At 49.6% G+C, this 24,531-nt stretch overlaps 1 protein-coding gene across 1 annotated transcript in view; it reads right to left on the reverse strand.

The window, feature by feature from the left end:
- The window catches only part of Csmd2 (CUB and Sushi multiple domains 2), a 573,936-nt gene that overhangs the window by 212,741 nt on the left and 336,664 nt on the right, over positions 1-24,531 (reverse strand). The window contains 2 exon segments of the mRNA XM_052718591.1: positions 8,356-8,538; positions 24,298-24,410. Of these exon segments, the coding sequence (XP_052574551.1) occupies positions 8,356-8,538; positions 24,298-24,410 (296 nt within the window).

The following is a 24,531-nucleotide window of genomic DNA, read 5'->3' on the forward strand; positions in this document are numbered from 1 at the left end:
GAGGACTAGATGAGAGAGGGAGGGGTACCCTGGAACTCCCCAAGTTCCTGGTTTTTTTCCTTGGGTACTCTGTGGTCAGTGGGACCTTGATGGAAGCCGGGAAGAATGAGGGTGTTTCCTTGAGCTGAGGAAGCTCACACAGCTCTCATAGAAGCTCCTGCCCCATCATGGAGGTTCTTAGGGGTGTTACTCTCCACACAGAGGCTGGCACGTTCATATCTTAGCCCCTTCCAACCCTGGCTCCCAGTATTTGAAAATGGCAATTTCTGAGGGCTCTAGCTATTGTGATCATCTTTTCTGGCCCAAGGGAAAGGTCATTTGAAACTGGAAAAATTTGAGATTGTATCTTTACAGGGAATACCAGGTGCTGGGCTATAATTGTCATTTGGGAACAATGGAGGGCTAACTTCATCTGGGCATGGTGCATGGTGTAGAGGTGGGCAGGGTCATCTGGGCAGGGAGCATGGTGCAGAGGTAGGCAGGGTCACCTGGGCAGGGAGCATGGAGCAGAGGTAGGCAGGGTGATCTGGGCAGGGGGCATGGAGCAGAGGTAGGCAGGGTCACTTGGGCAGGGAGCACGGTGCAGAGGTAGTCAGGGTCATCTGGCAGGGAGCATGGAGCAGAGGTAGGCAGGGTCACCTGGGCAGGGAGCATGGTGCAGAGGTGGGCAGGGTCATCTGGGCAAGGAGCACGGTGTAGAGGTAGGCAGGGTCACTTGGGCAGGGAGCACAGTGCAGAGGTAGGCAGGGTCACTTGGGCAGGGAGCATGGAGCAGAGGTGGGCAGGGTCATCTGGGCAGGGAGCACGATGTAGAGGTAGGCAGGGTCATCTGGCAGGAAGCATGGTGCAGAGGTGGGCAGGGTGCATGGTGCAGAGGTGGGCAGGGTCACGCAAAAAGCACCTGTTGGTAAGAAGACAGGTAAGGAGCCATGGATGTGGCCTGGCCGGCATACACCAAATGACAGAGCTGTTATATTTAGACAAATGCAAGTAGAGGAAGCAAAAGAGACACGCCAGTGTCTAGGTGCGAAGCTGTGTATTAGGAATGTGTCTATTTTCTTCGAGTTAATTTATAGTTTAACAGGCGCGCACACGCAAAATCCCAATAGGCTTTTATTTTTACTCTGACAAAATGATTCTAAAATTAATCTTGAGCAACAAACAGATGAGAATAACAATGACTATTCTGAAAGAGAAAATAATTAAGGGAGGAAGGAGTCGTTTTTAGCTGTGCTAGATATTAGAACATATTATAAAACAACAATTAAAATTACTCAGTACCGGGGCCGAGACAGACGCGGAGTCACAGAACAAAGGGTGACTCAGGAAGAGACTTAACTACATTTGAGGATTCGGAGCATGATAAAACAATCCATTTTCCTCAGATCACAAGGGAAGAGAATTACTTAAAAATGATGTTGGAAGACTGCCTAAGAGTTTGGACAATATTATACATCCATCCAAATAAACTCCAGATGGATTAAAGAATTACAGCTTAAAAATCAAACCACTGACAAATGACTAAAAATAGGACAAACTGTGTCTCAGATTCATGACAGGATGATAACTTTGTCAGCTCTGGAAAGAAATCACAAATATTGAGGAATTTGTCTACATGGAGATGTAAAACAACTCTGCAATGCAAAACAGCAAAACACAAAAATAATGAACGTAAGATTGGGAAAGTGTGTGTGTGAAGGCCACTCGGGGCTTGTGTCCGCACAATGGAATGAGCGTCTTCCTACCGGAAAGGAAAATGGCCATCTCCTGGAACTGCATATGAGGACCCAGGTCCCTCCTCTACGGGGCTGGATCCAGGGCTGATACCCTTCTCTAGTGACCAAGATAGAAATCCCACGACCCCCTAACACCTCTATCAAGTCCAAAGCTCTTGCCAGACTTCACTGCCATTGGACCCCACTGCCCCTCACTCACACGTGCCTACAGCAGCCAACCACTCTAGGAAACAATGCAGACCCAAGCACCCAGGTTCAATGCACGAGAGCATGTGTGTATGTGCATGCAGGTGTGTGCTTGTGTGTGCATGGATATTTGTACAGATGTGTGCATGCTTGTATGTACGTGTGCATATGTACAGATGTATGCTTATATGCGTATGTGTGTACACAGATGTACAGACATGTGCTTATGTGGGCATGAATTCATCTGGGTGCTTGTGTTTGTATGTGTGTACCCATGAGACGTCCCCCCTTTCCATAGGCCGACACATGTCCCATGGGTCCTCTGAGAATCCACTACTACAACATAGATGCCCCCCTTTCTATCACAACCCCACTTCTGTCCCTGTATTCTCAAGGCAGGCCTTCTAACAGAGATGATGTGCTGTCATCCCTGTCATGAGATGGTCACTGCAGTCTGCATCTGTCTGCGGCTGTGGTGGTGCCTGATATACACCAACCAGCAAATGAGACTCACACAGAGGCAACCTAAGTGTGCCTGCCACACCAAGACCTCTGTTTGAAAAAAACCTGACCCACAGAGACAATTCACGTAATTGTGTCTGTCTTCCACGGAGAGAGTTTCTAGGGGTCAAGCCCTGTGCCCCTCACTCCTGGGTTCACAGCCCTTATCACAATCTTGGGAAGTCCCCAGCAATCAACTGATATATGCTATACGGGTACAGTCAATATATACTTATTAAACTTGCACATTTAAAAAGGCCACACAAATATGGAAGTCTAATGAGGCTGTTAAAGGTGACAAGCTATCTCATATGTCACTTATAGAAAGAAAGACACAAAGTTGTTCTCTCTGGAAAGGTGAAGGCAGATGAGCACAGAATGAGATACCACATTTCTGGATGGGAAGACCACGAATCTAGCAATCTTAAGTTTATAGATTTTGCTACTGGCATTATGAATGGGTATGATACTTGGGGTCTCAAGAGTGACACAATGGCATATATTCATAAAGACTTATAAATATGTTCATCTACAGGCCTGATCACCTGACTTCTGGAGATTTACCCTTAGAAAATAACTTAAAGAGGAAGCCACATGCATGAAGATTTTCATTATAGCCGTATATAGAACAACTGAACATAATTGGTATCATGAGTCTTAGCCCGTACACTAGACAGACTATTCCACTGGTTTAGAAAAGGTAAGCATGAAAGACATGTAGTCACCTGGTAAGGTATACAACACGGTGTCGACTTTGAAACATAGCATGCAAAATGGTATGCCCGCTGAGACTGAGACCATGGGAAAGGGGTGAACAGATGGGGAGAACATCCTTCAGTTGTTGGATCAATGTGAAAACGCTTTTCACTTAGGGGAGGGAGAGCATTTTATTTAAATTTCAAAACTGTATTTAAATCATCCTATTTACATAAATGTAAGAAATTCTAGACTATACTAAAATCTTGTATTGGGTATTGTCCCCTGAGCTGTGGGTGCTTCTGGATATAGAACTGTAGCAGGTGGTATAGGCAGAGGTCACCTTTCAGCAAGAGCCGTCACCCCACCCCTCCCCTCCCCCACAGGGCACTCCAGTTTAGAACATGACTGGGACAGGCACTCCCTCTGGTGCCACTGACTTAGCACACAGAGAGCTGCTCAGATGACGAAGAGGGATGGAAAAGTGATGGACAGAAGGAGCGAGAAGTGGAGGTGAGGAAGAGGCACCTCCCCTCGGGGTCATGACCGACCCTTCATGGATGTGCTGCACTCCTCACAACGGCTGTTGCCTCCTGGGACAATCCAGCCTGGTACCTATCCTAGGTGTTCTTTCCTTGTCCCCGCTTCTCAGTTGGGCCCTCAGATTCTGGGAATCTGCTGTGATGGGAAACGTCCGGGACTTCGGAGAGGAAATCTGGTTTTTGGTTGCTGCTCTGTCAATGAATGCCTCAAATTCTCTCCCACCATGTGACGGCTGCACAGTTAGTACCTCCCCACCCCGAACTTGCTTTTTTCATCTATAATCAGAGGGAAGAAATGCTCTGCAACATTGTAGGGAAGAGTCACATCTTCCCAATGACAGGAAACAAATCAGCCTCCTCCCCATCATGTGCTCTCTCACCGTCATGATGCTTCAGGCTTTAACCACAGCCCCCCAAATGCAGGGGACCTCTTGAGACAAGGCTAAGCTACCCAAGAGCATGGCTCTTTATCTGGGATAGGTTTACCACCAAGGAATGTCTGCCAGCATCTAGAGATGATTTTGGTTTCCCAGCTGGTGCGTGGAGTGCATGGAGTGTGTGGTACTGGCGTTCGGTGTGGCAGGGGACAGAGATGCTGCTAAAGCAATCTACAAGACCTGACAGCTCTCTGGGACAAAGTACCAACGTTACAGAGCCTGAAACATCTGGAGGAAGTAGCCTTCTAACAGCTGAAAAGGCAGTGTCCTGATGGCCCTGTGACCCAGTCCAGCTTTCTCCAGCATGGGGGTGGGGTGGGGAAGGGGAGCAATCTAGGAAAGGACAGGCAGACACCAGGAGAAGGCTACTTCTTCCCTTCTTCCCTACCTTCAAAGCCAAGCTCAATCCCAGCATCCTCTGCGGTATCTTCTCGAGCACCCAAGGGTTCCATTGTCCCTGGTTGAACCCTCAACTTTGCTGTTGATGAATAATTTGAACTGCAGACATCCCAGGAGACCCCACCTTCTCATTTTACACATGCACCCTAGACATTAAGACTGCAGCAACTAGGATTCACACTTTCTTATGGGCTGCAGGAACTGGGAGAGGAGAACAGGGTTCTGTGTGCTCCTGGCCAGGCTCTGGTGAAAGCTGTTTGGCAACTTCTTTGGAAAGTGGCTGCTAATGGACTGATAATTGGTTTCCTGCCTTTCTTATGAAGTGTGAAGTGCTCTGCTAGCCTGTCAACAAAGCATCAAGGACTATGCGAACCACCCTCAGAGTTATTTGTGTCTTCTACTGTCTCCCTGGAATGGCAATGACTGCCTGCCTTAAGATGCATAGAAGGGACTCTGCCATCTCTATTAAGGATGATGCTAAAACAGGCAGAGATTCTGCAAGGTAAGGTAGACAGGTTCCCTTGCCAGAGCTCTGTCCTCAGGACAGCCACAGTGAGCGAACTCCCTAAGCAGAGAAGGAATTGAACAGCTCTGAACCCCTGAGCCTGGCCCTTGGCTCAGGGCAGACAGTCAACATGGAGGACCGGATGGAGAGTGCTTCCACTCCGGGCTGAGACGGAGCAGTGGTCCTTGGAGAGGTGGACTGGCTGAGGACAACGAGACAGCAAGAGGGAAGGAGCTGGCTCCATGTGCTCAGTTGGAGCACTTCAACATGAGAGGCACCGCCCTGCTGCAACCCTAGATGGAGAAGATGGTCTGCTGAGTACCCACCACTTTGAGGGCATCTCAGAAGCCAGTGAGCGACGCTGAAGTTGCTGCTCACCGCAGAAAACGCTCAGAAATGCCAAGGTGGAGTGGCTGTGTGTGGACTTGGCAGGACAACTCCCTAGGAAGGAGCCGTTTTGAAGGAAATGCTTCCACTGAAGAACAGTGCAGTGCTTTACAACTCTTTGAACAATCATTCTAAGACATTTCAGCCATCAAAAGAATTTCCCTGGTCCCCTTCTATAACTCCTCTGAAAGCAAGAGCAACATTGTTTGGCTAAGTGCTGTGTTGATGTTTACTGTGACTAATGTGGGGGGCGGGGAGTGACTCTCCAGATGAGCCTTTTGCCTGGGGTGCTTTTGTGTGTATGTGTAAGGAACACTCTACGATGCAGACAAGCCTTCTCACTATTTTATATTTTTATGGACATTTATAGATGCTGTCCCTTTTCTATTGATGAGAAACTATGGTGTGTGTTTGATCTAGAGTTGGGATCAGGAGCATCTCTCAGGCAAAGTATAACCTGTGCTGTGATGACCCAGTTTGTGGACCGGTTTCCAAGCATTCACCGTGGAAAGTGTGGGGGCCTTTCTTACTACAGCTATCGTTAGCTATAAATATGATCCTGGAGATGCAGACTCTGGGGAGTGAGACTGGAGGGCTGCCCTGTTGGGTCAGCGAGCACCTGGAGAGGAGATGCCCTGGCTGCTTGCTGTTCGGAAGCTCAGCTAGGGGCAAGAATTGGGTCTCTAGACTTGGAACGGTGAATAATCTCACCATCGTTTTTTTTTTTTCACTACCAGACCTTGTGCTCACCGAGGGCAAAGCCAGGGGTTGTGGAGGCAGGAGCTTCGAGACTGGGGATTGCTCAGATAGCAGACAGATGGCAGCCCCTTGTACTCATGAGGTGCAAGGAGGGGCTTGCTCTGTGGTGCATGGTATGGGGAGAGCCGGTGTGGCCTGCCTTCCTCCACTCAAACCAACCTCACTGGGACTCAAGCTGTGCCCCACGTAAGCAGACACAGCCGACTGGTGGGGGTGACAGAAGACACACACTGTCCTCTTCCATCCTAGAACTTTCCAGAGAGCATGTCATGCCAACTGCCCAGAGCGCCTGCTTTGCGGTTCTTATTAATAAGCCCTGGGTCCTTCACCTCTGCTCGAAACAATAGAGAGCACAGGCTGGACCCACTGTCGCCAGGATAGCCCAGTCCTCCTCTTCTCAGCGACTTTGCAAGCAGAGTTCATCACACTGCTTCTGGAGACGAAGGGCCTGCAGGGCAGCACTTCAAGAGGTTGAGCTCTTAGAGAAGGCTCTAGAAGAATGTTCTAGAACTACTCCTCAGAAGCACAGCATCATCGAGCACCTTCCCGGAGGCCTCCAGTCGTTACCACCACTCTCCCCCCAGCTTGTGTTCTGCTTGCTAGCCACATTTTGCTTTGGCTCATGGAGCCCAGGAGCTCAGCCTCCTTCCGGGTTTGATCCTCCCATGTTCCTGCCCATGAAGATCACCTTCGTCCAGTGTTTCCTGTTTCAAAAATGAATCGCCATGCTTCCTGGGGGAATCCCACTGTCTGGACCTTCCTTCTTAGCTAGGACCTCTAGCTAGATGGACATGTCCTCCTCTGCTGCCCTCTGCCTAGCTTGGCTTGACTGTGCTGTTAGGGCTCTGGGTTGCTTACTCTGAGCTGCACCTGCTAACTATCCCCGATCCTTGTATCCCCATGGTTCCTAGCACTCAATGGGGCCAACATGGAGAGTTTGATCTTTCCCACCTATACCGGGAACAGAGCAGGGCAGATATCATGTAATTTGATTTTTTTTTTTTCACTAAGAGTGATTCCATGTGGACCTAAGAGTGAACTAATCTTTAAGCCTCTGAAACTTTTTTTTTAATTCATTTATTTTTATTTTTTGTGCATTGATGTTTTGCCATGGATGTCGGGTCCCCTGGAACTGGAATTACAGTTATGAGCTGCCATGTGGGTGCTGGGAATTGAACCTGGGTCTTCTGGAAGGGCAGTCAGCGCTCTCAACCACGGAGCCATCTCTCTACTCCCCTCTGAAGAATTTTTACACAAACTATCAGTCATAGGAAACGCTCTGTCAGACCAAACAATTGTTTTTAGTTCGACCAGCATAATCCCTGTGGTATGCCCCAACTCACCCGCCCACTCACATCACAGGGACATCGACCATCTCCTAGGCTCTCCCACCCCTAGACCCCAGGGGCTCTCAGTCTGTGGCATGCAGAATTCAGAGGTCCTGAGCTGTCTGCCTAGGTGGGCAGAGGATCAGAGGGTCAGGCTGAGCGCCCTTCCCTGAGAATTCAAGGAAAGAGCCAGGGGAGTTGAGTGTTGAGGACTAGAAGAAGAGACCACAGCCGGAGAAGTTAGAGCCTCAGACTTCCTGACACCAACTGTGTGGCTTCCCCTTGCCACAACAGCCCCTCACACTTCGAATCTCACTGTGACTGATGTTTGCGATGTGGCAAAATATGTCGAACACATACAAGAAGAAAGCTGGTAGGCGACAGCTCCATGGAACAGACTGCTCAATTCCATTCTTTCCCAAAGGACCAGCCATGCAAGGATAGTTGGAGCCTTTCTCCATTCCTAAAGCCACATGAGAGGTGGTGATCATGGGAAACATATCCCTCAAGGTCTCAGATCCCTGTAGCACTCCAAGGCTGGTATACCATCTACCAACTTAGAGACATCTTGCACACCCCACGATACCATGGTGTCATGGCGGTGACAAGAATAAGGAGAAATGTCTTGGTCTGACCTTCATGGACCATGCTCAGTGGTCTCTGTCTTGCTTTAAGGATCACCAAAGAAGGTCTCCAAAGATCAAGAGATGTAACATACATTAGATGTGGGAACCCAGACAACCATCTTCCTAGGAACAAGAGAAACCACCCCAAATGGCGCTGTGGGTACCCACTCCAGGTTTTCAAAGGCAGGGCCTTAACTAGGGATCCAGCCTGCCTCTCTGGGGAGCCCATCAGTGGCCACCCCTGCTCACTTACACACACAGCCTGGCTTCTTAGCCGACCACTGGTTATTCTTTTGGCACGTGATTGATTTCTGCCCCACCAGCTCAAAGGCAGGCTGGCATTCAAACTTGAGTGTGTCACCATGGCGAAAGCGAGAGCCTTCTCTCCGGCCATAGGCAGGTATGCCAGGGTCTCCGCAACTGCCCTGTTCGATCTCTGAAAAACAAGAGACAAAGAAAAAGAGGTGACTTTACATCTGTCCTGGAAGCATAGGTTACCTACTGCTTGCTCTGCTGCCCTTCTACCATGAGTCAGGGTGTGGGATTCATAAATCCTGCAGGAAGGACAGTGTCCTAGGACAAAAGGGCCTTCAGTTCTCAGATGCCTGTGACTCTGTGTCCACACACTATATCCCAGATACTCGGATATCTTCATTCGTGAAAGGTGGCTGTTAGTCTTGGGTATGAAATTTCCCTCACAGGCTTGTGTGTTTGAACACTTTGGAGTCCCCCATGCGGTAGTACTGTTTGGGGAGGTTGTGGAACTCTGGGGACGGGAACCTGCTGAACAGAAGTGGGTTGCTGAGAGGAAGCCTTGAGAGACATCTGCTTCTGGTTCTGTTTGACTTGATGTCTGTCTCAAGCTCTGTGGCCACGGATGGAGCCCCATCGAGGTGGGCACTAGCCCCATGACACCATAGGACAAAATAAATCTTTCCTCTTTTGATTACATTCTGTCACGCACTTATTCCAGGAGCTAATATGTCTCAAAGTATGGAGACATCCTGCCTGAGCTGCGCTTTGCATCCGACTGTGAACACTGCTGGGAGGATTTGAAGAAAGGTCCGTCTGAGCAGTGAAGGCAAAGGCGGCCAAGTGCAGCTTGTCTTCTTTCAGCCCGTCGTCTTCCTTGCCAACCAGAGTAAGTGGGAATCAATACTGGCTGCCTTCTGACACCGAAGCACTTTCAAGGTATTTTTTTGTAGATTCAATTTGAGACAGTAGCAGATAAAAAGAAACAAACGACTCATTAAGTACACTTAAAGTCTGCTTGAGCCAATCGGTGAGTCAGCCTGTCTCAGCCCCAGGAGACAGAACTCAGCAGCATGATGGGCTCATTTCTGGGAGTCAGCCAGGACCCAGGCACTTCGGGGTCGGGAGTCTGCCCTGGCTGCATCTTTAGAGGTTGAGTGCCATGCCCTGTGCTGTGAGAGGGGGGGGGGTGGGGGAGGAGCTCCATCTAGGGAGGAAGACGGCCTACGGGGAGACGGGAAGTCACCAAGAAAGTGTCAGATGGAGAAAGGAGACTGTAAGAGACCTGAGGTTTGGGAAAGCAGGGCCTGGAGTCACTGAGGGAGTGTTGGATAACTTTCCAGGACTCTGGGGGAAGAAAGGACGCTGCCTTTTCAGTGGATGTCATTACGGGTGGTCAGTAGCCAAGGTTTCCAGAAGGTGCTGTGCGATTCTGCAAAAGCTTTCTTGCTGTAAGCTGTTTCTCTGAGCGGATTGGAGCTACAAGGGCTCAGTGAGTGGCATATGCACAGGGTTCTGACTGTCACAGGGGTCAGTGCGGCTGTGTGCAAGCACCAAAGGATCTCCAGTACAAGTCAGGTCAGTTCACTTAAATCTCAAGTGTCCCCCACCTCACCCTACACACACACACTAGCTAGGCTTATATATACATGTTCCTTTGCAGCTGGCTTTGTGTATGCTCAGGGACAGGGATGGGGCCACACTGAATCATTCCAAGGAAGTGGGAGTTTGCTTCGGATTCCAGAGCTCCAGTCATCCGAAGGACAGGAAGAAGGGCCCCTGTGACAAAGAGATCTGAAGAAGCAAGAGGCAGAACCCACCTTCTCTCAGTGTCCCCAAACATGCTGTCTCGTGATGCAAGAGCCGTCAGGGCAACGGCAGGAAACATTACCTGGTATCTGAAGACAGAGCCCGTATTTCAGGTCCCCTAGTGAGGTCCCACCACACAAAGTATATGAGTAGGGCACATCTGACTGAGTTGCTGCCTTCAGCTGGTCTGAGGTTCTGACTGGCTCAAGAGAGCATGCATTTGGGGGTGGGGTGGTCTTCTTGGCCCCCATTGTGTAGTCAAATCTCTTTGCATATAACCATACCTGCCTAATTCCTCCCTATCAGCAAGGCAGTTGCAGGCATTTAATAAGTACCTGCTGTGCGCTGGGGCCTGTGCCAGACACTGGCCATGTAGATAGCCTCTGTCCACTTGGAACATCCAGGGGAGGAGACATGGCCTAAGACATGGGGTCTCAGGCTGAAAATAGAGTGCAGAGAGGAAGGCACACAATGTCAAGTGCCTCAAGGACCCAGTAAGACAATAATTGTTTTCATTATAATTGTTCTGGTAAGGACAGCTCAATCTTAACACTACACAGCGCTTTTTAAGAAAATCACAATGAACACGTATAACATTTAAAATTGATACTGATGCCAACCTTTCACTGGAATGGCTTAATTATTCCCTTTGCCCTCGTCCTGTTATCTCAGCTTGTCTTCTACAATTAAAATGCTGATTTTTTTTTCTTAAAAAAAGCCATGGCTATTTTACGTTCATCTTGATTTAAAAGATACTGTCTTAAATGCTATTTATCTTAAAATTTGAGTTTGGGACCCCACTCTCACATTGTGTGCCTAAGGCAAGCGTCCCACTTGTCTCGTGGAATCCCAGCCCTGGGTCACAGAGAGCTTCCTGGAGAAGGTACTTTCTGTGCTGAGGCCTAAGACCACAGAGGAGCCAGCAGCAAAAGGCTTGGCAGTGAGGAGACAAGAGTTCTCTGGATGGAGGTAAGAGGCCAGGCCAAGTCTCAGATGCAGGGTTGTGTACTGAGCTATAATATGTCAGTGAACAAAACTACTAGTCATTATCACCATAACCAGCTTCCATTTACGGTATATGTACACAGACTCCAGCCAGTTTGGCCACTGCGAGCATTTTATAGATTAACTCACATTACCCTCACAGTATCTCTAATGGAAGGTACTCTTTTCTCCAATTTTAAAAGAGAAACAGGCACAAAGACATATGTGACTAGATAAGACCACAGAGCTCAGAAGTGGTGGATCTGAGACCCACACACAGTTGCCTGGCTCCCGGGATCCTCACTTCTCTGGCACCTGCCTTCTGCAAGTTCAAGCACTTTCTCCAAGGCAGCAAGAATGAGGCTGGAAATGGCTCTGATGGGCAGGGCCAGCGGTGAAAGGGCCTGTGCAAGCTATGTGGGAGACTGGACTTTAGATGGTTGGTCATGGGAAGCTAAAGGATTTACTCAGCAGTTGACACCTGTGTGGGGGAAGCTCTTCTGATCCCTGTCTGGGGAATGGTCTAGGAGTAGCTAGCTAGCTGGAGGCTAGGCAAGCATTCACATTCACTCAATAAACATTGGGACTGTCAGTTTAGTAGTGGAGAATGCAATAGGGACCAAGACAGAAAGATGCTTTGCTTCTGTGAAACCTCTGTGTTGGTGGGAGATGTTCTGATGGTATCCTATGCTGGGTCCAGGAAGAGAGGATGGAGAGAACCAGGAAGATGTGAGGGGTCTGAAGTAGGAATATGCTACAAGCTGTGCCAAGGATAAGGATGCAGGAGTAAGGGAGAGACCAAGGTCTACCGTACCTGTATGGGTTTGGATTGGCCACAAGGGCGTGCTCCCCTCAGACAAGAATACAGGAGGCAGGAGACTGCATGGAGGGCCATAATAATTGCTGCTAAGGAGCAGTTATCTGGATTTTAAGTTGAGGACAGAAGTACACAATTTGAGATGTAACTCATAAATGAGCCAGGAGAAGAGACCCACCAGGCAAGATGAGAAGAGATGTCATCCCAGAATGGGACATAAGGGATGGTTTGGGGGAGTAGTGGTAGAGTAGACTATAGTCCAAGGCAAGTGGGGGCCAGCTTGGAGGAGGATGAGCTGAGGAGATCAACGGACTCTGTGTCACAGGGAACTTAGGGTGGGATAGAAAGCAAAAGACTAAAAGGAGACCATTGCTGATGTTGTGATGAAGAGTTGTCGTGACAGCCAGCACCCAATGGGAGGGACGATAGATAGCCCAAGGCTGACGCTATGACCAACAGTTATCATGAAAGTCAGCACCCAATGGGAGGGATGGTGGTACCATGGAAGGAGCAGGGATGGAAAAGAGGAGGGTTACATCATAACTCTGAGGTAGCCACCTTTGGATGGTTAAAATATTCTAAAGATGGAATGAGCTTGGATGTAGTTAAATTTCTGGGAAGAACAAGAGGGAGGGGGATGCTGATGGAGGCTGAATGGCTCACTGAGGCTGTGGAGAAGTGAGGAAGGGCAGCTGGTGGCTCCAGGGAGGGACGCAGCAGAGACCCTGTGCACGCTGGCTGGCTGGCCTTAGTGATCAGGCAGAGGCTTTCAACGACAGAGGTGAACAAGGATGGTGTGGCAGTGAGTTTCAGGTAGCGAGCGGGAGACCAAGGTCTTTGGTAAGGAGTGAAGTATTAGTCACGGGAAGCAAGACTGGACACTGACAGGACCTTCTGAAGCTGTCACTCTAGAGAACAGGAGACTGAAGCTCAGTGGACAGCCTCGAACCTGTGGCCCACTAAGGGCGGAGCCAACGCTCTTGGACCTGGCAGCACTGTCTGCCTTGCTCACGCAGACCCAAAAGGGACAGTGGTGCTGACTGTGGCTTGGGGATGTGACTGGTGAAGCCAAGGAACCCAGGCTTTTGCTACAAGTGTGGCTGAGTGGTAGCCGGAGCTACAGGGCAAAGAAGGAAAGAGTGAAGCAAGAGCTGAGGGCAGAGATGGGGAATTTGAGGAAAAGATAACCAATGGGGGAACAGGGGAGGACATGAGGAGCCAAAGGACAAAGGACCCCAGAGCAGGTGGCATGACCCTAGATTCCAGCAGAGCTGGAAGACAAGATCCACCTTGGAGAAGAAGTGAGAAGATTGGGATCTGAGAGACAAACAGATGGCAAGACTTGGGGTGAGGGGTGGGGGGTGGGGCAGTGATGACGAGGAAGCAGGGGCTGGAGGCCATGTGACATCCAAGGAGAAGACCATGTGGAGGGGAGGGAAATGAAGCTCATGCGCCTCCTCCAATGTGACGGTCATCAAGTGTGAGGGAAGGAGCTGTTAGCCCTGGAGAAGATGACAGTGGTGACACTGACATTCAGGAGGGCCAGGTAGAGAGGGGAGGGCTCCCTGAAGAACCAGATCTGGAGGTGGGGTGATGAGGAACGGGGCAGGTTGGGGCTGGGAACTGGGGAGCTAACTCCAAGATTGGAGAGGAGCTGGGGGCTGGTTTCTGTCCTGGGCCTACTCCTCGGGCCATCATTGGACTGAGAACATAGAAACGGAGGCTCTGTCTTTCCATAGAGGTTTCTGATGTGCCTCTGCCTGGCGGAAAGGCCCCCCCCTGGCCAGAGGCTGAGCACGCCTGATGTCAGCACCCAGAATTACAAATAGATAAATGCAATTTGGACTTGGAGGAAATGAAGTCTTGCAATTTCCTATCAATCTAGTCTAACCCAATTTCACTATATGTGTACCCCCTGCTCTTTTGGCCCACCAAAAGCAAGCCAAGGGGCCTCAGATGTCTGTGTGGAAAGTGCCGGAGTTCCATGGGGACAGGCCTGGCCATATCTGCCTCCCCCTGCTTGGCTTTTAGCCCTGTCATCCATGCTAGACTCTCGGGTCTCTCTGTCTTCTCGGGCTTTTCAATTTCTGATACTAAATTGGAATCCTCTTTTATGACAGTGTCTTCACAGAAGGGACTGTATCACGCGTCTCTCTATTCTGAGCCCTTTGATGTGCTCACAGAAGAGAAACTACTTGGAGGGAGCTGTGATGGGGGTTGGGGTGCCCAACCATGGACACTTCCAGAGAGCCATGCATGTATGTTTGTTCCTTTACTTCAAGGTGCCTCAACTCAAGCTTGAACTTCCTCTCCTGCTTTGCATATGATCTCTGCAGGTCACTTCCTCCAGGACACTCCCCAGCCCATCCCTGAGATGTCACCCGCTCGCTCTTTTTTGACATTTCACTCTTTTCCTCATGGTGCCAGTTACCCTTTGTAGCTACTTATCTATGCATTCAAGAAGTATTCTACTGGTTACTGTCCTAGACACTGGGGATAGAACAGTGGGCAATAAAGGGCCAATATTACCCACCTGGCATCTCCCACCTTGTTGGGCATCAAGGACAGGCTGAGTCTCCAGCTTGACAACCTTCCTTGTCCCAGCCTCATGGTCTCCTTGCCTCTTGCTGCCCTACCACCCCTGGAAGCAAGCCCTATGGAAGCAGACACGGGTTGATCAGGTTTCCTGGGCCTCTGTGTACCTAGCACTCCACTAGAAGCACAGTAGGTGTTCGGTGAAATGCATGAGAGAGGCCAGATGTTTATGTAGAAACTGTCAGGCTAAGTAAGCACTGAAGATCCAGAGCTGCCTGATCTCTGTACCCAGCGCTGGGAGAATTCAGTTAGGTATTCGTCGGGAGGCTTCTTGGAGGTTGAAACAGAGGCTTAAGAACCTGTAGACTCCGCCCTCCAGTAGGAATCTTCTCCTCAGCTCCTCTTCTAAACACCCTGGTTCCCTGCATCTTCTCTGTCCAGTTTAGGTCTCCATAATTTCTCACTTGGCTGGCACTAGCCGGTTGGCGGCTCTCTGCCTCTCTTCTCTATCCCATATTCTTTGATGTGGTACAAGATCAGTGAAAGCTTATTATCAGGTTGTACTGTCCCCTGCTCAGTTTTCTGACTGCTTTCCAAAGTCCTCAGGTCAATCCCCACTTCCTGCTTATGTAGGGCTCTTATCCCATCACCCCACACCACCACCATCCTGGGTCTCATCTTTGGCTAGCACCCCCCATTGGAAACTGTACATCAGGAAACAGAATGATCTGCAGGGAGGTGACAGTGTAATGATAGCTGGGAGGCCACAGCATCCTGGACCTGAATCCTGGTTTTGATATTATATAGTAGGCCTGGGTCACATTATTCTTCTTAAAAAAAAAATCACTGTGGGAATATTCATGACATGACACACATTTGGAAGTCACAGGACAAGCTCAGGTGTTAGTCCTCACTTTTCACCTTGTTTGAAACAGTCTCTTTGTCCACTCCATACGTCAGACTCACTGTTCTGTGAACTGCCAGAAATTCTCATGTTTCTACCTCCTGTCTTGACATAGAAATTCCGGTCACGTGGCCCTGTGTCCAGCTTTGTGTGGTTCTGGGGATCTGAACTCAGGTCCTAATGCTTACATGGCAGGGCTGCTTTATCTACAGAACTGTCTACCTCCCCAGCCCACGCGGCCAATGCTTCCTGACCCTTAGCTTTTGTTTTGCATCAAATGGAAATTGTAATAACAGCTCTGCTGACCAGGGTCATTGTGAGGGTTAAGCGAGCGTATGTGCCTACAAGTTGACAGCCAAGATGCCCGGAACATGGCACAGACCCAGCAATGAGGTAGCCCTTCCTCATTGTTATTATGGTCTCCATTGTTGGCAGAGCCCTGCCAGCTCGCCCACGCAGGAACTGGGCACCTGCTGTCTCCTCTTTCTACAATGAACACCCCCTGCTCGTCTGCCAGACAGAGTCATCGTCCAGCGCCAGTCCAAGCACATCCAGTCTGGGCCTCCTAGACTCATGAGGCTGGCTCAGGAGCACTTTCGGTGCCCCGCAGCAGCGGTGATCTACACCCTGGGTGTGTGTCTGGCTCCAGTCACTATTTAATGACTCAGGGATCCAGGTAGCATTTCTGAAATGCAGGTACCCTACTTCTGATGGGACCAGGCACCAGAGGGGCATCATTATGTGCCAGAAGGAGGAGTTTTGGAAAACCAGATTGACATGTAAGGGTGTCCTGAAAATAGCAGGTGGGAAGCTGAGATGGTTATGCACCTGACCTCTGGTGAGACCAGGTCCGGAAATGATGCCCTAAAGGAACTGGAGTCGGTTGTGCCAGGCCATTGCCTTTAGATTCCTTTGAAGCCTGGGGCCAATGCTGCCTCTTTCAGGGAGTGCCATGGTGCTCATCTTCAGAGTTATGTGCCAGAGAAGGAGACATGAGCCTTGCCCTCAGAGGCAATCTTGGCATCTTCTCCCTATTCATTCTCAAAACTGATTCCAGTAGAGATTTAAATTTTTAAAAATGTCTTGTGTTTATGTGTATGTAATGCATCTTCATGTGCATGCATGCATGTGCATATGCATGTATGTGCTCCCGTGCATGCACATGTGTGAAACTATGTATGTGTGAGTACTTGTGTGTAGGCCAGAGTTTGATATCAAGCATCTTCAATGATGATCTGTGTTATTTTTGGGAACAGTCTAAAGCTTACTGAGTCAACACCTGGCCCTCAGGGATCCACCTGCCTCTGACTCCTCAGTGCTGGGACTACAGGAGCACTACTGAGCCCAGCTTTTTACGTGGTGCTGGCCATCCAAACTCAGATCCTCATGACTGGATTACTTGTCTATGGAGCCATCTCCCCAGCCCCACACTCATTCAACAAGCTGTCCTTCCCGGCCAACATATCCCATCTCTCAAGCCTCCTCTGTGTCCCTCGAGGCAGTCTCTTTCTGACATCAGGTCCCCTGAGGACTTTCACTCACGTCTCCAGTACCCTCAAGCAAGGTCAGAGGCCACTCCTTTTGATTTCTCCATCTTCTCACACTTACTCCATGCTTATGAAGACAGACTCTGAATTGGGTGAAGGCAGAGACAGGTCTGTCTCTATAGCCTCAGTGTCCTGAATAGTGAGTGCCTGTAACACATCATAAGGCCTTAGGGACGTGAGTCAACAGATGATCTCATTTCTGTCATGAGTCCCTGGGCTGTTGGACACCCTTCCTGAATGATCCTCACCTCTCTGCACCTCCATCTCCCCAGGAGCAGGGCCCCTACTTCCTCCTCCCCTGGGTCAGCCTCCCAGACTGAACATTAGGCTGCCAGATCCCAGGCTCCAGTCAGGAAGCAAAGAGACATCCAGATTGATGTGAAAACTTGTTAGCAAGTTGTGTGTAATTTTATAATGTTTCTGGTAAGTGCTAATTGCCTGTTCCTTAAATATTTCTGGTTCTACTGGGAAGCAAAGCAATTGCAACTGTGAATGTGCTTCCCACAGCTGGCGCCCCCATGGAGGGAGACCGTGTTTCTAGGCTCAGAGGGCTCCTGGATTGACGGATCCCGAGCTTTCTCCCCTACCCAAGCCAGAATGATGACAAGCGGAGCAGGAAGAATTTCTAGAAGTAAATGCTCCCGTTCTTCCTCTACAGCTTGAGCTTTTAATGATGGAGGAGACATTTTTTTCTTTTTCTTTTGGTGTACATGTATATGTGTGCTCATGGTGTGTGTGTGCACACTCGTGTGTGAGCGTGGAGGCCAGAAGTCAGTCTCCATCATTGTTCCTTAGGACACTGTGTACCTTGCTTTTTGAGACAGAGATTTTCCCCTTTTACTTGGTCTTTGCTGATTGCACTAGACTGCCTGGCCAGCAAGCTCCAGGATTCACCCATTTCTTCCTCCTCAGCTTTGGGATTACACCTGTGCACCACCATGCCTGGCATTTCCATGTGGGTTCTAGGGAACCAAATGTAGGTCCTCAAGCTTGCATGACAAATGCTTTACTGCCTAAGCTATCTCTCCAGCCCTGGGGTAGGGAGGAATTTTTAATGTGAGGAGGCTACAGAACTACCTGCCTGCCCCAAAGTAGCCTCCCTGTTCTCAATGGGGCAAAGGGGCCAGGTATGTCCAGAAGGAGCAGTGGTCATGACGGATGTAGTTCCTGTGTTAAATGCCTGCTGACATCCCATAGGGAATCTACATAGGGTAGCCTCCCATTCCTGGGCCACAATGTCTATGTGGCATGGAATTACCCTGAAGCTGGAATCAATGGAAGGCTAATATCGAGGCAGATGCAATAAACATGGATACTTCGAGCCGTGGTCTAGGGTGGAAGAGCCACAGACCCGAGGAGGAAGGAAGAGAGGACAAGCTTTCAATCCAGGACTCCTAAATCCAAGGCCTTATGCCGAGTGTTTTGGTGTTTCAAATCTTTGAGAGCCCTGGTGAACTTACCAGTTACCTGTGCCTCTCCATGGACAAGACAAGTCAGGTTCATCAATGAAAGGCCTGGCTCACAGGCGGCATGGGAGAATCTCACTGTAAATTGGGTTTGCCCCACCCTGGAGCCCAAGGGGCAATGGAGAATGCATGCCACTTGGCATTGAGCACCACGTGGTTAAGGGGAGGAAAAAGAGATCAGGAGGTTCTGAGGAAGGTATCCGAATGTGCCAGGGCAAAGTCATCACAAATGAATTCTCCAAAGCTTTTCTGAGCATGTTATCGATGGGGCCCTGCAATGGCTGGGGATAAGCTGCTATCTCTGCCTTGAGTGGGATCACAGGAGCCAGAATGTGGTTTAGGGATGATCATGATGAACTTGGCATGCTATGTGGAAGATTCGGTACTTCCTACTGAAGTCAATGAGAAGCCGAGAAGCTGTCACTCAAGTCTGTTTTCTTTCCCCGCTTTCCTCAAGTAGAAGAACACTATGCCAGACTTGGAATCTGGGAAGATCATTGTGTGCCATGTGGCAGATGGGGAGGGAAGGGTGCTGGGTGGGAGGGCTGTGCTGTCAGCAGCACAGTGACAGAGGATGATGGAGGTCTGGGCCACAGTGATGAGAGTGGGATGCTGCTGAGGCAGAACTATGGGAATCAGGGAGCTGAGTGAATGCAGGGAAGCAAGGAGGCCTAGAGGAGACCTGGTGATGGGCGGTTGTGCTGCTCATTGACACTGGGGCATGGATCAGGTATGGGGAGGTAGGAGAAGGGGCAGAAACGGAGAACTTACTTTGGGGTGATGATATAGACTGAACATTCATTCCCCCTGATTTGTATACTGACGCCTTCAGCTTCCAGTGTGACAATTTTAAAAGATGGGGCTCCGTGGCAGTCATTAAAGTTGAATGAGGTCAGAAGAGGGGGCTGGCCTGATGGCATTTATAACTTTACAGGAAGAGAGCTCATGCTTTTTGTCAAGGAAAGGCTGCATGAGGACGTGAGGAGCAGGTGGCTGTCGTAAGCCAGGAAGAGAACACTCACTGGACACTGTGCTGTCTAAAGCCTTGACCACCCACTTCTAGCCCCCAGAGCTATGAGAAAACATATACACCTATTGTTCAAACCGTATAGTCTGCGGTACTTTGTTCTGGGGGTCTTGGCTGACTATTATGAGGAGGCTGCTATGAGGTGTCAGAGGGGAAGGTACCAACGTAGGTAATGGTAGAGCTGTGGACTAGGGACAGATGGGCCAGTTGTCAGGGTTTAGTTTCATGTTAAAGCTGGGAGAGTCAAAGTGACCAGCTGCTAGAACAGAAGACTGAAGGCTGAGGACAGATCCCGAGAAGCTGCAGGAGGGAGGGATGCAACCAGTGGCATGGGGCAGCTAGACTCGGTGGAGGACCAGGACCCAGCAGCGGACTTAACCTACCATCATCTGATACCAGAGGAGGTGTAAGACTGATGGGTCTCAGTCCTGGAACACAAGGCCCAGGCAGAGGGGGAGGGGCAGGAGGAAAAGTGGGTCCTGCTGACTGAACCTTCCTTCCCCAGGTTGTCCCCCTGGACCAAGTACAAAGGCTCCATGATGCCCATGGCATTCTGAGTGAACTTCAGCCCCTCTTACAGAGATTAGAGTCCCTGGTAAAGATCGGGTGTTGAAGGTTTGGTCCCCAGCCTCTATTTTGGAAGGTACTAGAAAGCTTGGGAGGTGTTTCTTAGTGGAGGAAGTAGGTCACTTGGGGTGGGCCCTCGAGGCCATCTTATTCCTGTTCTCTCCCAGTCTCCAGGCTTTCTGCCCACTGTGAAGTGAACAGTCTTTGCCACACTGGCCCACTGCCATGATGTCCGTCCTTCCTTGGGTCTGGAATCAGCAGAGACTGGGACACTGGCCTGGAGACTGGGACACTGGACTGACTGGGTCCTCTGAAATTATCCTTCCTCCTGGAGGTTGCTTATGTCCCAGCAATGAAAACTCACTAACACACCCCCACAACACCTGACATCAACCACAGGGAGCCTTCCTATTTTCCATCCAGCCTGGAGAGCAAGGGAATGTGGAATAGGCAGGTCCTAAAACCAGGGTCTATGACAAGCAAACATGAGCCACAGGAGGCAGATCTAGGTCTGGCCCAGAGGACAAGAATCTGAGGGATTGGGATGGCGGGGACACTGGCTACCCTAAGAGGAAGGTTCTGTCTTGGTGGCAGACAGCATGCAAAGGATTTTCTGTGATATCATTTTGCTGCCATAGTAGTGCTGAGGCCAGCATCATTATCTGTTTTGTGAGTGGGAAAACTGAGGCTCGCGGGGACCACATGGTGTTCTCAGGGTTGTGGTTTAGAAACCATGCTGAGACTCAGCAGGTCTGATCCAATTCCGGAGTCTATTTGATCATCATAGACTCTGCTGCCTCTATGTGCACAACGTGACATAGCCGTGAAGGTTAGAAAGGCCCCTAAACACACAGACTGTCCTTCCTAATCTGTCATGGGTACAGGAAGTCCTGATGGCACTAGTCTGTGACAGGCATCCACACAGGTATGTTAGACCAGGGCCAGGAGGTTCACCATTATGATTGAAGTGCTCAGCTCTGAACTGGCCAACAGCAGGTGTTTAATCAATCCTGAATGAGTGAAACAGAAATATAACTAATGAACATGCCTCCAACCTCCAGTGACCTGGACTCTAGGCTTCTGCTATATGGAGTACTTGATTGGGGCAAAGTTTTGGCTTCTATAAAGATTTTATAAGGAAATTAAAATCAGTAGCTTTGGGAAGCTCTCGGTATAGGGGGAAACCATGTGCTTTGAAGCTAGAGAGGTGTGGGCTCAAATCCCAGCTCCGCCACTTCCTGGACTTCTGTGTGACACCCAGGCAGGTTACTTAACCCCTCCGTGCCTCGAAGGGGTCGGGTGAGATGAGGTGATGTTTTTCTGGTATTATGAATCTTTTCTTAAATGGAGGCTTAGGAGGTACAGTAAAAGAGAAGGGGGAAAGAAACAAAGACAAGGGAAAAAAGAAAGAAAGAAAACAAAGAAAAGCAGGTCAGTGTTAGCCCCTCTTCCACACTGACGGTCCCTGGGGCTGCACCAGGTCCCTCTACGGCAACACTACACCCTCCAGAGGCGACAGACGTAAGTCTGCTGGCACACAGTAGGCTCTCAGCAAATGTCACACCCCTTTCTTTTTCAGTAAAATCTCAAACTGATCTGACTCCCTTTTCCTGTGTGACTAACCTTCAGATATTTGGACACAGCTCTCCAGTCTCCTGAGTCCACCTCCCCACCCTGCCATGTAAACATTACAGGGTCACAAACGTTTCTCATGGGGACTGGCTTAAGTCCATCCAAAGCCAGGGCCTTCCACAGCTAAGTTCTGCTCTCCAACGGCTGATCGGGACAGAGAAGGCATGAGAATTGCCTGGTTTCGTTCTAGAGGCTGAGCTTTTTTATATTTATCACTTTTCCGCTGTCTGCGACCATTTTAGCCACTAGCTCTCCCTGCTCGAGACTATTCAGTCTGCCAAATGGTATTATCTCTTTTATGTTCAAGGTTTTGTGTCTTGCCTAAACCTCAGGCCAAGCATGAACCGATTAAGGACAGGCGGTTATCAAGGGTCATTCTCCCTCCCCGCTTCCCCTCATGGAGATATTCACTGATGAACGTTCACAGCGTTTTAGAATCGGGGAGGCTGTGGAATGTGCGTCCAAATCCATTCCCATTTTCATAGCAGTGACAGAGTTGGGCCTGGATCAGGACTTCCTGGCTTCCTGCCTGGGGCTCTTTCTGCACAGGTGTGCAGACTGGCCTGGGTGTAACTTCCTGTGCATTCCTGCCATATTCCTAGCTGCCCTACCTCTCACCTTCCCTAGCTCTTTTCAATACTGAGGTTGGAATTCAGGGCCTCTGACGTGCTGGGTGGGTACTCCACCACGGAGCTATACCTCAATCGACTTTTGGGTTTTCTGTTTTTGTTGTTTTTACATTTTGTTTTATGAGTGCTTGCCGGGTTACATGTATGTGTACAATATGCATGGCCAGCTCACACCAAGACCTGAAGGGGGTGCCAGAACCCTCAGGCATGGAGTTAACTGAAGGTTTTGAGTCTTCAATGTGTATGCTGGGAATGGAACCTTGACAGTCTCCAAGAGCAGTAAGTACTCTTAACTGCTGAGTCATTTCTCCAGCTCCCTCTGTGGCCCAGGCAGGCTTTGAATATGTGGTCCTCCTGCCTCAGCCTACAGAGTAATTGGGATCACAGGCCTACACTGCCCGGCTGGCTCTTTCTCAAAAAACAAACAAATAAACAAAAAACCCCAACAACTCATCATCTCTACAGATCTCCCTGGGACTGAGGCTGTTTCTCAGTCACATTAACTCCATTTCTCAGGGTGAAGAAGCAGAGCCTGGAGAGGCCCCGTGCCTCCCTACAGAGCAGCAACTTGGCAGAAACAGGATTTGTACTTGGCACCCGTCACCCAGGCATCCTGTCCAGGCTTTGCCTCCCCTAGACCCTGGCTCTCCATTCTGGGAAGAGTACAAAGGCTAGCTTCACTCTGCTAACACGGTGGAGTGAGCATTAGTATTACAGGCTAGCCTCCTACAGTCTATTGAGTTGTGTAGTTCCAAATCCCTGCGGCTGTAACAGAGCTTATTTGGAAACAGTCTTTACAGATGTCATCAAGATGGGGGCATAATGAGTATCCCTAACCTGCAGGTACCCTTATGAGAAAACACACACACACACACACACACACACACAGAAATGTGTATGGTGTCAATGTCAGGGAGAGATATCTATAACCTAAGGGGTACCAAGAAGTCTTAGCCACCACGAAATGTGAGGAAAAGTGAAGAAGGATGCTACTAGAGTCTCAGAGGGAGCATGCCCTACTGGCATCTGGGTACCAGATTTGCCATCTTCAGACAGGAACACATGTGTGTGCAGGAATACATTGCTATTGCTGTTGCTTTAAGGGATCTGATTGTGTTTGTATTTTGTTTTTGTCAGGGACACCCAGTACCTCTTGTGTGCCTGGTGTGTGTGTGTGTGTGTGTGTGTGTTTTGTTTTGTCAGTGACACCTAGCACCTCTTGTGTACCCAGGGTAGAAACACAACAGGTCTTGGTATGAGAAGAACCTTTGATGTACCAGGTAGGTAGTATGTACAGGAGCCACCCTGAGGACATCCTTTCCTCCTGTGTCCTGACCCTGTCTCTCTAAATAACCAATGGATCATTTTTAGGACTTAGTGCCTACTTTCCTAGAAAGAGGCCTGCTTCCCTTTCTCTCATTCCCATGGGCTGGGTGGGTGGCCATCTTGCATTAATACCCATTTGTTCTGGACCTGGGGGGTACGGCCTAGGTCTGATACCTAGCATGACACCTGCCTTCTTTTGGGGACCTCTCTTTTGAACAACAGGAGATTTGGAGGTTCATGAAGGGTGATAATGGGGATACCCCATGGATCCTGGAGTGTGCCATTTCTTTGACATCAGTTACTGAAAAGGATGAAGACCCCTGCTGACATCCTCCTCAGGCAGTCAACCATGGTGGCTGTCTGTCCTCCTGTGTTCAACACAACCATTCATTCTTCACAAGGTAGCTTGGGAGGCCAGTGGCTCCAGTGTAAAGATTTTAGCAAGTCTGTACAGGCCAGGTATGAAAGAGGGATGAAACCCATGTTCACAGCTGGCGTAGGCTATCCCACACAGACGGAACTGTCCCAGGTAAGCCTCAAAATCATCTGCTACAGTGAACAAAGAGATGGGAGCTCAGGGAGGTCAAATAATGTGTCTGAGGAGAGGCATGGAAGGGGCCAGAATTTGAACCCGGGCTTCGTGCAACCCCAAATCTCCTCCTCCCTGGGTGAGCCTGCCAGGTTCCTTGAAAGCAGTTACCTTCGTAGGAAGCCTTGAATCCCAGGGAACTGCCACTGCTGTCGCTCTGGAAGAGGAGCCACATTTGATGATGGGTGCTGACGATGAGGTCTGGGACCGATGTACCTGTCAGGCTGTTGGGGGGAAAGAGGTACTTAGAGGTCTGCACCCTGCCAAGAGCCAAGGGAAACCTGAAGAAAACCAAGGAGGCAGGCCCACTCTGGGTCTATCATGCTCTAAATCTGAAGCTAGGCC

The sequence above is a fragment of the Peromyscus californicus genome, unplaced genomic scaffold (genome assembly GCF_007827085.1).
Source record: "Peromyscus californicus insignis strain IS unplaced genomic scaffold, ASM782708v3 Scaffold_5__1_contigs__length_169319896, whole genome shotgun sequence".
NCBI lineage: Eukaryota > Metazoa > Chordata > Mammalia > Rodentia > Cricetidae > Peromyscus > Peromyscus californicus.